The 14,538-nt window shown below is 37.9% G+C and overlaps 1 protein-coding gene across 3 annotated transcripts in view; it reads right to left on the bottom strand.

Annotated features, from left to right (window-relative positions):
- LOC120525240 (cohesin subunit SA-2-like) overlaps positions 1–14,538 on the bottom strand; it is a 200,534-nt gene that overhangs the window by 10,124 nt on the left and 175,872 nt on the right. For all 3 annotated transcript variants that reach the window (XM_039747367.1, XM_039747369.1, XM_039747368.1), the window contains 4 exons: positions 14,305–14,470; positions 6,090–6,269; positions 5,923–6,016; positions 2,015–2,071 (listed from right to left, as the gene is read on the bottom strand). In XM_039747367.1, coding sequence (XP_039603301.1) covers positions 2,015–2,071; positions 5,923–6,016; positions 6,090–6,269; positions 14,305–14,470 — 497 coding nt within the window. The remainder of the gene's footprint in view (positions 1–2,014; positions 2,072–5,922; positions 6,017–6,089; positions 6,270–14,304; positions 14,471–14,538) is intronic.

Raw genomic sequence — 14,538 nt, 5'->3', positions numbered from 1 at the left:
TGACAGAGGAGCCTTCAGCTCTACAGCACCGGACTGTGGATCAACTTCCCTAAATGAATGAGATCAGCTGACTCAATTTATTCTTTTAAAAAGCAACCTGAAACTCATCTGTTCAAGAAGGCGTTGAACTTACCCCAACTTTGTGATCCTTCTCTCGATTTAGCCTCTTTGAATGAGGTACTCAGAAAGATTTGTGTTTGTATTACACATTAAGTTATTTGTTCAGAGTTTTCTTGTGGCATTTGTATTCTATTATGGTTTCTTGCCCCTTATTTGATTTCACTGCTTTGAATACCTTGTATTTTGCTTTATTTAGTATTTTATGCATACATTTGTATCCAATGTTGTGTATATTCTGCTGTTTTTTCTGAATTTCTCTGAAGCACTTTGAGCATGGAAAAGGTATTATTTAAATAAAATGCATTACTTTTAATAATAATAATGCTGCTTTGGTTGATGTAAGCCATTTTCATGTCCTCTGGTTTTTGATGTACAGAACGTTCCAGGCACTCAAGTTTAATGTAAATAACTAAGTTGTAGATAGTTGGAAAAATACTTGTGTTTCTACTGTTCCCCAAATCAATGTGCCTTTTCTTCCATGCTGTCTTATGTAATTTATTCCCTGCTAATTTATGATTTTACACTACAGACAATATTTTATATATATATATATATATATATATATATATATATATATATATATATATATATATATATATATATATATATATATATATATATATATATATATATATATATAACACACTCCCGTCCCTTTTCAGGACTGTGTATTTCAACAATAATGTTTTAAAATCCAAATAACTTTACAGATCTTCATTGTAAAGGGTTTAAACAATGTTTTCCATGCATGTTCAATTAACCATAATCAATTAATTAACATGCACCTGTGGAATGGTCGTTAAGACCTTAACAGCTTACAGAAAGTAGGCATTTAAGGTCACAGTTCTAAAAACGCAGGACACTAAAGAGACTTGTCTACCGACTGTGAAAAACACCCAAAGAAAGATGCCCAGGGTCCCTGCTCATCTGCGTGAACGTGCATTAGGCACGCTGCAGGGAGGCATGAGGACTGCTGATGTGGCTAGGGCAATAAATTGCCATATCCACACTGTGAGACGCCTAAGACAGCGCTACAGGGAGACAGGAAGGACAGCTGATCATCCTCGCAGTGGAAGACCACTTGTAACAACAATCGCACAGGATCGGTACATCCGAATATCACACCTGCGTGACAGGTACAGGATGACCACAACAACTGCCCGAGTCACACCAGGAACACACAATCCCTCCATCAGTGCTCAGACTGTCCGCAATAGGCTGAGAGAGGCTGGACTGAGGGCTTGTAGGCCTGTTGTAAAGCAGGTCCTTACCAGACATCACCAGCAACAACACCGCCTATGGGCACAAACCCACCTTCGCTGGACCAGACAGGAGTGGCAAAAAGTGCTCTTCACTGATGAGTCACGGTTTTGTCTCACCAGGGGTGATGGACGGATTCGTGTTTATCGTCGAAGGAATTGAGCACGTCTGGGACCTGTTGGATCGCAGGGTAAGGGCTAGGGCTATTTCCCCCAGAAATGTCCAGGAACTTGCAAGTGCCTTGGTGGAAGAGTGGGGTAACATTCAGGGACACATTGTGAAACATTTTTAGTTTATGTCTTATGGTGTGGACTCTTTTAGTGTTCATACAAATATTTACACATTAAGTTTACTGAAAGTAAAAACAGTTGAAAGTCAGAGGACGTTTCTTTTTTTGCTGAGTATATATATATATATATATATATATATATATATATATATATATATATATATATATATATATATATATGCAAATCCTGTAGAAAACTAAGCACCTGGTCTTCAGGAAGTTAATTCCAAACTAGCAATTCTAACCCCTATATTAGAATGACACCTGGATCTGCACGGCTTTCCTTGCTGCATGTTAAGGCAGTGATGTGACCTCTTAACTTCAGATTAAGCTTTTGTTACTTACATCCATGCTGTCAAAGAGGTCCAGTAGGGATCTTGTTTTCTTATACTTAGTTGAGGGCTGAAAAGAAAAAAAAAAAAATAATAAAAATATATATTCAATAGTCACAATATTAAACATAAGCTCTTTTTGTAAAAAGAATTTTATTTATATTTTACAAAACATCTGTACATGCTACCATTCAAGAATGACATTTTACAAACAGCACCAAGAGATGATTTTAGGGAGGGTAAATTATTCAAATCACAACTAATTGAAAACTGGGCGTATCAAAAACAGCAAATGAATCTGTGTTTAAAAAATGTTTTAAAGTGGAAAATGGCTCAAAAACTGTGAATCCTGGGGATGGGAGCATAATTGTATAGACATGCTTCTCTGAAGTACAACACAAACAGATATATTCTCTAGGAAAACCATCTGTGGTCTGCAGGAGATTTGGGACTTGAGATAATATTGTGTTAGAAGTCATTGTCTTGCTAGAAAATGAATGTTATCGATTGGTCCATCAAAGTCAAGATCTAAACACATTCAGGGAATTGTGGCAGAAACTGAAAAAAGCAATTCACCCACTTTTCTATCTAAGACAGCCTAAGAAAAGGAAAATGGGAAAATAATATCCAGATGTTCAAAGCTAGTATGCTCCTAAGTATTCCCTTTTCAAACCATTGTATTTTTACTTCTGGGTGACATGATGAAGGGGTAAACGCTCTTCTGGTTATCCAATACAATGCCAGAACTATGACAATAAAGGTTCTATATTCTCCATTGATGTTCAAATTCTAAACAAAAACATTTGTACGTGAGTTACTCCAACATTCCCACTGAAAAAAAAACTGATCCAAACTATCAAAAGAGACAAAGAACCAATTGTTTCATATGCCATTGCAGCATGTGTTTAAAGCTGGCATTTCCAATGAGATGAGTGCATAAAGGCTACCTACACGTGCATTTCAGAGTTAAAATGCATACCTGTCAGTGTCGATGAAAAATGGAGCACTAGGCCCCTTCTCAATGGAACACAACTATGAAAGGGCACCTGCTGCATAGCTCAATGTAACGGCACTGTGATTCATTTTTTTCCATACTAACAATTCAAAGTGTAAGTTTAAAACCACATGTTCCCGCACTTCATGGAAAGAACATAGTAAGAAAAGCACAATTAACATGAAAAACTAAAAAAAAAAGGCATTTTTTTCCAGTATTGGTAATACCAAAGTCAGTACTACATTCATGCGTGAGTGCAAGTACACTAAATACTTTGGAAGGCATAGAAATGCTTTTGTGCTCTTGAAAGAAAATTTAAGCACACAAGTGTAGAAATTGTACATTATTTAATTAAAAAAAAAAAGGGTGCAACACACAATGCCCTTTATCCCATTATGGAATTAATGGAGAAACAGATCTGTGTGCGCTCTGGGAGTGAAATAACATTATCAATAAAATGAGGTATAATTGTTTAACTTGTACTGTCATGCATTTATAAGAGGAGATGAAAAGATAATGAGATTAGTTTATATAAATAGTGTCTGACGCACCCTGAAATGAAAGGAGGTTTGGCAATCATTCTCCGATTGTAATGAGCACTTCCACAGATGTCCATCAGTCTAAGTATCTGCCCATGTGTACTGTATGCAGTTCAAGGCCATGATGGGGAGTGACTCGCACACATCCACAGTCAGGCGTATGGGACAGTGGGAGGACTGGCAGCACAACAGTTACAGCAAGAAACATTGACAAGATTCAGATGAAGTGGCTATTTGGCTTGTTTTAACTAGCAATGGCACAAGATGCTCTATATGTTAAAATTTTTTTTTAGTGTTTCAATGCTTTGAAGGGCAAGGTACATCACCTTATTATAGGTTTTATCAGTTGCTTAGAAGCCAGTCAATGCATGTTTTCAGTCCTAAAGATATATTAGCAAAACAGGTAACATTTTTGCACAACAGTAATGCAGTCTTCATTATACGTACATCCCTCCCCAGTGCTAGTTGATCTTTTTTTGCAAAACACCAGACACAGTGATCATCTGATAATACCAAAATCACCTAAAAGTCAAGCAAATCACAATAAAATGGCCTCAGCTGCTAAGGCCCTTTCCCAACAAAGTGACTCAAATTGGCCTTGTCTTGCAATTGTTGACACATTTGTTGCAAATCTGCCTCTAAACCAATAAATATAAGCTACAACACATAAAAGGGGTAGATGATGTGCTTGGTTAATGTAAAATGGAACAAGACAGACCACCACAACTCCTATGAGGGAGAGTGGGGAGGACAAAGAGGAAGAGGAGAGCCTGCTGGAAGGAGTGGCCTAAGAGTATGACATTAAACAGTGGTCTCTGATGAAATCAGAGCAACTATTAGAGGATATGTGATAAATCATGGTCTCTCTTTGCATGAAGCCAAATGTTCCAAGCTCATGTGAGGCATGTGAGCATTGAAAGGAGACATGCTGCTGGTAGACAAAGTAAAATCTTTACTGTTGCATAAAAGGCACAGATTGTTCAGATGGTGCTGAAGAACAGTGGAATACATCTTAGGGAAATACAGATGGCTATAATTGTAAACCATACAGGTTTCAATAACAGTGATACTGGCAGTATTTTCACCATATATAGGCTCTTGAAATGCCATAACATTTGACAGGAATAGTGAGCAGGTGAAGGAGTGCAGACATCATCATGTGTAGGTAATGTGGCAATTCACTGCATGTTATACTCCATATAGAAGTTTTGGAATACACTAATGTTAAATAATAAAAAAAAAAGTTAGTCAAAACTCTCAACTGGCATAAGAAAGTTAGCAAAACATTTGTTGGTAATTAGAAACTAATTGCTCCATGAAAAAAGTGTAGATGCTGTCCAGTTTTGATAGTTTCATTGTAGAGTGCTTTTCAACAATACTTCTAAAGATCAATTTTAATGACTAAATAAGTGAAAGGAGATTAATTTCTCCTTTCCTCAATTTACCTGTCAATGCATCTCTTGTACATCGCCTCTCTCTTTACAATGTCCGTACTGATAAGCTGCCTGTTAACATTGCACTTCCCATTAAAAAAAGTTTAAATGCTTTGTATGTACTGTACTTTGATTTTAATTTATCTGCTACATAACAAATACTAATGTTTGTTGTACTGGAACACAATCAAATGTGGAAAAAGCTTTTGGGGGAATGGAGTATGATCCATTCATCCATTTTCCAACCCACTGAATCCGAACACAGGGTCACGGGGGTCTGCTGGAGCCAATCCCAGCCAACACAGGGCACAAGGCAGGAACCAATCCTGGGCAGGGTGCCAATGTTGAGTAAAATGTATGTACTTATCAGTGAGGTTTGTCATTGGTGTTGGGGGCCTTAGCATAATCAGATAGTAAAAGAGGTGGAAGATTAAAACACCATGACAGTAAATAAATTCAGTAAAATATTTACTATCTGAAGTTTTTCTTTTTGGTGAACATGGTGTGATTAAAAAGCAAGCACCTGGCAGACAACCAAAAGAAAATCTGGTTCAGTACAACTAACTTCATTGTAGTTTCAGCCACTTAACACGTTGACAATACACCATTTTGTGGGCATGAAGCACAAACATCTGTCAAATGTATTCCTCGCCTTTTCATTAAATATCATGGTTTGTGGTTACAGAATGACACATGATGTCAGTCATGCAGAAATGTGGACATGTTTACCTTTTCTCATTTTAATAATTTCACGTGTAGCAGTTAGCATTTCATCTCATAGTCCAGTAAACAAGACTCTGCTAAATTCCCTAAAATCTCATTCTGCAGTTCAAATTTAAAGAATTGATGCAAAGATAATACTTTCTTTGGCCACAGAAGTACACAGGGTTGGGAAAAAAAGGATTCTCTGGATTACAGGTAAACCAAGTGTGTTAAAAAAATTTTCTTCACTTACAAGAAATAACTGATTACTGTCTTCAGATGACTCCATGTTCTGCAGATCACTACTCTCTGCTTCTGAATAGTCATCCTCCCCCATCAAATTCAACCTAAGATGACAAAGCAACATTGAAAGCGGAAGGTGATGGGGTGTAGACTTCAAAGATTTTGGAACATACTTACAGCTGTAGTTCAGAGCTAAGGGTTTGTGTCATGGAAGAAGGGAAAAGGTTTTCCAGTAACTCTGGGGATGTTAAGTTCGATGGAGGTGACTGTGATGCCTTCTTTGGGGTTTTTAAAGAGTTCGACTTTGGAGTCTCGGGTTTTGGCTGCTTTTTTTGTTTAGGTCTTCGTAGTGGCTGGCTAAGGAAAGACAAAGATGATCAGGAGATGAAGACTTTGGAGAAAATTAAATTAATAGTCTGTAACACACAGTTTAAGACCAGGAATTTGGAATCGTGAAATGTCTTAGTTTAAAGGGCATAGACAAGAATCAAAGTCTTAAGGTCAGTCAAAATGAAACACTTACTAAGAAAGTCTTGAAACTAAATATTACATTAGAATAGATAGATGTTATTAATCCTATGGGTATATTCAAATATGGCTACAAAGTATTCTTTAACAAGTCTTTGATCCAACAGGTGCTGGACACCACTGTGTTATACTGCAAGTAGAGATTGCCTAACAACCAGCAAAGGAACGTGCCTCTTGACAACCACTTCTGAAAATAGGTGGCTCCCAAAGCGGAAAACTAAAATATAATGTTAAACTAAAACTAAACCCTCACACAAAACAGTGGTAAAATTGACAACTGTAGAATTCAATGTCTTAGAAAACAAATTGCTTAAGATTTAGTAAGCTTAGTAAGTTGGCCGAAAGAAAAAGAAGAGGGGGGAGACATGTCCGGAGGCAGGAGGAGAGGAGGAAAGTAAACAGAGTGGAACTGAGGGTAGGAACTTTGAATGTTGGCAGTATGACTGGTAAGAGGAGAGAGATAGCAGATATGATGGAGAGAAGGAAGGTTGATATATTGTGCGTGCAAGAGACTAAATGGAAGGGGTGTAAGGCCAGGTGGATCAGATGTTGATTCAAAATGTTCTGTCATGGTGTGGATAGGAGGAGAAATGGAGTAGGAGCTATTCTGAAGGAACAGTATGTCAAGAGTGTTTTGGAGGTGAAAAGAGTGTCAGACAGAGTAATGATTATGAAGCTGGAAATTGGAGGTGTGATGATGAATGTTGTTAGTGCATATGTACCGCAAGTTGGGTGTGCAAGGGGTGAGAAAGAAGATTTTTGAAGTGAGTTGGATGAAGTGATGAACAGTGTACCCAAGGAACAGAAAGTGGTGATTGGAGCAGAGGTAAAAAGCTTAGGGGTAACTGTTGACTGTAATTAAAATTTTAAATCGCATATTAATCAGATCACTGGGACAGCATTTTTTCACTTAAGAAACATAGCTAAAGTTAGACCTCTTAAATCATTGAAAGAAGCTGAGAAATTAGTTCACACGTTTGTTTTCAGCTGACTAGATTACTGTAACACACTCCTCTCAGGACTACCCAAAAAGGACATAAATTGTTTGCAACTAGTGCAGAATGCAGCTGCTAGAATCCTAACTAGAAAAAAAAAATCTGAGCACATCTCTCCAGTTTTAATGTCACTACACTGGTTACCTGCGTCATTCAGGATTGACTTTAAAATTCTGCTTATGGTTTATAAAGCCTTAAGTAATCTCACCCCAAATTGTATATCGGAATGTCTGACACCTTATATTCCAAATCGTAACCTCAGATCCTCAAATGAGTATCTCCTTAGAATTCCAATAACAAAACTTAAAATTGGTGAGGCGGCCTTCTGCTATTATGTACCTAAAATCTGGAATAGCCTGCCAATAGGAATTCACCAGGCTAATACAGTGGAGCACTTTAAAAAAACTGCTGAAAACACATTACTTTAACATGGCTTTCTCATAACTTCACTGTAATTAAAATCCTGATACTCTGTATATCCAACTCATTATAATAACTATTCATGGTGGCTCTAAAATATGTATTAACCCCTACTCTCTCTTCTGTTTCCTTTTCCCTCTCACAAACCCAAAGATGTGTGTGTAGGTTAACTAGCAGCTCCAAACTGTCCCTTTTGTACGAGTATTGTTTATGTTCACAAGTTAGCTCTGTAACGGACTGGTGTCCTATCCAGAGCTATTTCCTTCACCAACCCTAGTGATGTCAGGAAAGGTTCCAACACCTTCAGTCATGCCTTGGATTATGCCGGTTGAGAATGACTTTGTGACATGTTTGAAACCTATAGCTCTCGTCCTCAGCCTCTTCCTGAAATTCACAACCGTGTGCACAGAAAACCCAGTGTGCACCGCCACTTCTGACGTTATTTTTGCCATATTGCCCTCATGACCAGCACGGATGCATCAAGTAATAACCAAACTTGCCACACACACACACACACACACACACGTAAGTGAGCAATAGAGCAAAATTGTGCAGCAAGTCTGTAAACTAAGGAAGGGAAACAATAACATTAACTGTAAAGCAATTGGCCAGTGAGTGAAACAATGCCAAAAGTTAATCATATTCTTTCATTGTTTACTGTGATGTAAATAAGGAAATAATAAACACATACTTTTTTTTAAACCCATAAAGAGAAGCGCACAAGGTGAACTGTCACACTACTGCTTTAGTACAGGTAACAAATGAAAGGAATCATAGTTACAAGCAGCACTATAACAACAAATGTAAAACATCATGAAATACTGGAAGCACTTTTTAAGCTGATTAAATACAGAGGATATTTCACAAAGCAGTGTTGACTGCTATGCCGGGAATTATCTTTTGTTTTCAGGCAAAACTAATTTAGGATTGACATTGTGAGAAAGCACTGTAGTATTAGACTGTTTACTATGAAAGTCAGGCCACCAGACCTAGAAAGCTTACTATGAAAGTCAGCCTACAAGACCTGGAAGGCTGATGGAGGGTATAGTCATTTCATGAAATGTACACTAATGCAGCAGGTAACTCTTTTCAATGGTCAGGACTTGCTACTATTGAGAAAATGACTTGAAATACTCAAAACAGCTTGTTGATTGCATGTGATGACTTGAATATTCTAATAATTCTCCTGTCAAATATTTCAAACTTTCACCATTTTGGATTGGACATTGACTTTTTAAAATCAGAGGGCCATACTCTATTACAAATAGATCTTGTCTTATGAAATCACAGAAAGAGTACAAGAGGAAGACCAAAAAAAACTAAGATGCTCACCCTTAACCAATATGGCTCCCAAGAGAAAATGGCACCTTCCTCTCTAGTATATTGGTAGTTGTGAAAATGATCTTCACTATAACCACAAAGACTGCAGGATGTGATCATGCTTTTTCAGGTCTAAATATCATTTTTACCAACATGAGGACCCACTTAATGGTCCAAGTGGAACAAAGTTTAATGCTGTTGTACACACAGACCACAGGCTGTGGTCAACTAAAGGTGAATGACACTGTAAATGGCATACTGCACCTCAGAATAACTCTGAAGATCACACTGATGTTTTTGATAGAGAAATTGATGGGGTTTAAATTATGTCTGAAAACAAAATTTGAGAATATTAATGCTGTATTTCAGTTCATTTTTGTTTATTTTGTGTAGTTTGGAAAAAAACAAAACACACACATCAACATGACAATTTTTAAATATATATATATATTTTTTTATAATATTCTCTTAAACGATGCTTATTGTGTTTATATTGTGGTAGAAGAATGCTATGCACTTCTACACAACAGAACTTCACAAAAAAAAAAAATCTTGAAAAAGTTGCAGGTAACCCTCGACCTTCTACACAAAGCTGGGCTACCATAAAGTGTACCTGGACACCCATTTGCATTTATAATTTGTCCACCCGGCAGCATAATTGGCAATGGCAGTGTTAGCTCTATTTAATATTTATATATTATTAGTTCTTGATGTTTTGAATGGATAGTTTAGCTTATGTTTTACTATTTTGCAATTAACATATACCATAAGATTAATTTAAACAAGAATTCAGGAAGATGTCTCGAGGGTTTTATTTGTCATTGAGGGGAAGTTTCACAAACTTTAAATCCACAACACTCAGCTAAGCTTTGTCTATAGCTTGTTAAGGAGGGGAATTAATATATAATGCTGAAGAGATTAACCACATATTTATTAGCAATAAGTGAAGCAGCACAACTAAATGAAGAGTACATATACAGTGGTGTGAAATGTGGATGAAAAGCCAGCCATGAACCACTATATTATATATATATATATATATATATATATATATATATATATATATATATATATATATATATATATATATATATATATATATATATATATATATATATATATATATATATACATACACATACACATATACATACAGTGGTGTGAAAAACTATTTGCCCCCTTCCTGATTTCTTATTCTTTTGCATGTCTGTCACACAAAATGTTTCTGATCATTAAACACATTTAACCATTAGTCAAATATAACACAAGTAAACACAAAATGCATTTTTTAAATGATGGTTTTTATTATTTAGGGAGAAAAAAAAATCCAAACCTACATGGCCCTGTGTGAAAAAGTAATTGCCCCCTGAACCTAGTAACTGGTTGGGCCACCCTTAGCAGCAAGAACTGCAATCAAGCGTTTGCAATAACTTGCAATGAGTCTTTTACAGCGCTCTGGAGGAATTTTGCCAGATGTAACAGGACATTTGCCTTCCAAAAAGTTCAACTTTTGTCTCATCAGTCCACAAGGTATTTTCCCAAAAGTCTTGGCAATCATTGAGATGTTTCTTAGCAAAATTGAGACGAGCCCTAATGTTCTTTTTGCTTAGCAGTGGTTTGCGTCTTGGAAATCTGCCATGCAGGCCGTTTTGCCCAGTCTCTTTCTTATGGTGGAGTCGTGAACACTGACCTTAATTGAGGCAAGTGAGGCCTGCAGTTCTTTAGACGTTGTCCTGGGGTCTATTGTGACCTCTCGGATGAGTCGTCTCTGTGCTCTTGGGGTAATTTTGGTCGGCCGGCCACTCCTGGGAGGGTTCACCACTGTTCCATGTTTTTTCCATTTGTGGATAATGGCTCTCACTGTGGTTCGATGGAGTCCCAAATCTTTAGAAATGGCTTTATAACCTTTACCAGACTGATAGATCTCAATTACTTCTGTTCTCATTTGTTCCTGAATTTCTTTGGATCTTGGCATGATGTCTAGTTTTTGAGGTGCTTTAGGTCTACTTCTCTGTGTCAGGCAGCTTCTATTTAAGTGATTTCTTGATTGAAACAGGTGTGGCAGGAATCAGGCCTGGGGGTGGCTACGGAAATTGAACTCAGGTGTGATACACCACAGTTAGGTTATTTTTTAACAAGGGGGCAATTACTTTTTCACACAGGGCCGTGTATATCTCCCTAAATAATAAAAACCATCATTTAAAAACTGCATTTTGTGTTTACTTGTGTTATATTTGACTAATGGTTAAATGTGTTTGATGATCAGAAACATTTTGTGTGACAAACATGCAAAAGAATAAGAAATCAGGAAGGGGCAAATAGTTTTCACACCACTGTGATATATATATATATATATATATATATATATATATATATATATAAATATATAGTGGTTCATGGCTGGCTTTTCATCCCAGCCAATACCCCAAGGCCGCCAGATGGAGCTCTCCCTGCAGCATGTAGGTGCCCCAGATACCAGCAGGGAATCATGGACAATGGGGTTTTCCTCTACAGCCTTGCTGGATACCACAGGGGCCAACAGAGGACACTGCAGGGAGGCCCAGAGAGTCGTTTGTGCCCTATTACCCAGAAGTGCATCTTAGTCACAGTGACAGGAGAGATGGTGTACTTCCGGGGTGAAGAAAAGGACTTTTTATCTGACCCGGAAGTGATAAGGAATCATGGACTGAAGGATGGGAAACACTTCTGGGTCAGGGAATATAAAAGACTCTATAGAAAACCAGAACGAGCTGAGCTGGGTGGAAGGGTGGCAACGCGTCTGGGAGTAGGAGGATTGTGATTTATTTTTGTATTGTCTAATTTATGAGTATTGTGGAGAGGAGGGTGCTTTGTGCACTGTGCAGTTCAAATAAAGTCAATTATTGGACTTTTACCTATATATATATATATATATATATATATATATATATATATATATATGCTCACAAAAATTAAAGGAACACTTTAAAGAAACACATTAGATACATCAGATCTCAATATGAAGTTGGATATCTATACAAATAACGACAGGGCAATGTCTTAGGAACAAAAGGATGCCAAGTCTTTTAATGGAAATAAAAGTTTTCTGCCTACAGAGGGCTCAATTGTGTAGACACCCTAAAATCAGAGTGAAATGAAGATGTGGCAGGCTAGTCCATTTTTCAAAAACTTAATTTCTGCTACTCAAAATGCTTTTCAGTATCTTGTGTGGCCCCACGAGCTTGTATGCATGCTTGACAACGTCGGGCATGCTCCTAATGAGACGACGGATGGTGTCTTGTGGCATTTCCTCCCAGATCTGTATGAGGGCATCCCTGAGCTGTTGTACAGTCTGAGGAGCAACCTGGCGCCTAATGGACCGAAACATAATGTCCCACAGATGTTCTATTGGGTTTAAGTCAGGGGATCGTGAAGGCCATTCAATTGTTTCAATTCCTTCATCCTCCAGGTACTGCCTGCATACTCTTGCCACATGAGGCCGGGCATTGTCGTGCATTAGGAGGAAACCAGGACCTACTGCACCAGCGTAGGGTCTGACAATGGGTTCAAGGATTTCATCTGATACCTTATGGCAGTCAGAGCACCATTTCCTACCAGTAGATGTCTGTGTCCCTCCATGGATATGCCTCCCCAGACCATCACTGACCCACCACCAAACCTGTCATGTTGAAGATGTTACAGGCAGCATATCGTTCTCCTTGTCTTCTCCAGACTCTTTCACGTCTATCACAGCTGCACAGGGTGAACCTGCTCGTCTGTAAAAGTACAGGGCCAGTGGCGGACTTGCCAATTCTGGTGTTCTTGAGCAAATGCCAGTCGAGCTCCACGGTGCTGGGCAGTGAGCACAGGGCCCACTACAGGACGCGGGCCCTCAGGCCATCTTCATGAAGTCTGTTCCTGATTGTTTGGGTAGAGACATTCACACCAGTGGCCCTCTGGAGGTCATTCTGTAGGGCACGAGCAGTGCTCAGCCTGTTCCGCCTTGCACAAAGGAGCAGGTATCGGTCCTGCTGATGGGTTGAGGACCTTCTACGGCCCTGTCCAGCTCTCCGAGAATAACAGCCAGTCTCCTGAAATCTCCTCCATGTTCTGGAGATTGTGCTGGGAGACACATTAAACCTTCTTGCTGCAGCACGTGTGGATGTGCCATCCTGGAGAAGTTGGACAACCTGTGCAACTTCTGTAGGGTTAAGGAATCGCCTCATACTGCCAGTAGAGATGATTACTCAAGCCAAAACTAGCACGAGTGGAAAACCAGCCAAAAAGATCAAGAGGGAGAAACTTGAAATGACCTCCACATGTAAAACCAGTCCTGTTTTGAGGGTTTTCTAATTGTTGCCACTTTAGTGCACCTGTCGTTAAGTCCATGAACACCAATACAGCTGAAAGTGATTAACAATGACCTCAGCTGCTTAACCAACCAGAAAATTATCAGACAGGTTTAATTGATTTCATGCCAGGCCCAATAAAAAAGTGTTCCTTTAATTTTTGTGAGCAGTATATATATATATATATATATATATATATATATATATATATATATATATATATATATATATATATATATATATATATATATATATATATATATATATATAAACAAGGTACACACCTAACGTTTTTAGGCATTTGTGGGCATAGGGGCAACACAAAGTGCACAGGGGAAACAAAGGGTGGTGCATTAATCCATATGAAAAACACTACTAAAAGCATCCAAAAGTAATGACAACTACTTTTAAATCATGGTACACTTTTAGTCACTCTAAGACAGTCAGATGATCAATCACCAATCCATTTCAATTGGATAAGGACTTTAAGGCACACGAGAAGCATTCTATATATTTTTCCCCCCATCTAAATCTTAAAAAACACTAGAAGTTCCTATAATTATATGTCATTCCAAATATTATTTAATACTGGACTGATGCATGGTAGCACAGGAATGTTTTATCAAAGAACTGCTGTTTTTCTAATAAAAATCTAAACATGACGCACAACATATTTCAAATACTTCAGATGGGGTAACTATGTGCTAGGGAGTTTGGCATACTGTATGCAGCTGAAAAACCCAGCCTTGCTTACTTGATGTATTCTACACTTTTACTTAACAATTTTTCTTTTCCAAATACCTGTTAACAAAATCCTTCAGTGAATCAGTGTCCGAAGTTTCCAAGACACTTCTTGCCTTATTTTGATGTGCTGGTCTAGACAGAGTAGAAACATGCAGGGGGACTGGTTCGTTGTCAGTCAGATTGCTTCTCTGCAACTGTGTAACATCTTCAGCTGGATTGGATGCTGAATTAAAAAAAAAAAGTACTTTCTCATTATGTTTAAGTTATACTTGCTAATCGGCTCAAAGGCTA

The sequence above is a fragment of the Polypterus senegalus genome, chromosome 3 (genome assembly GCF_016835505.1).
Source record: "Polypterus senegalus isolate Bchr_013 chromosome 3, ASM1683550v1, whole genome shotgun sequence".
Classification (NCBI taxonomy): Eukaryota; Metazoa; Chordata; class Cladistia; order Polypteriformes; family Polypteridae; genus Polypterus; species Polypterus senegalus.
The sequence above is the reverse complement of the archived record's forward strand: the minus strand, read 5'-3'. Positions and strand labels throughout refer to the sequence as shown.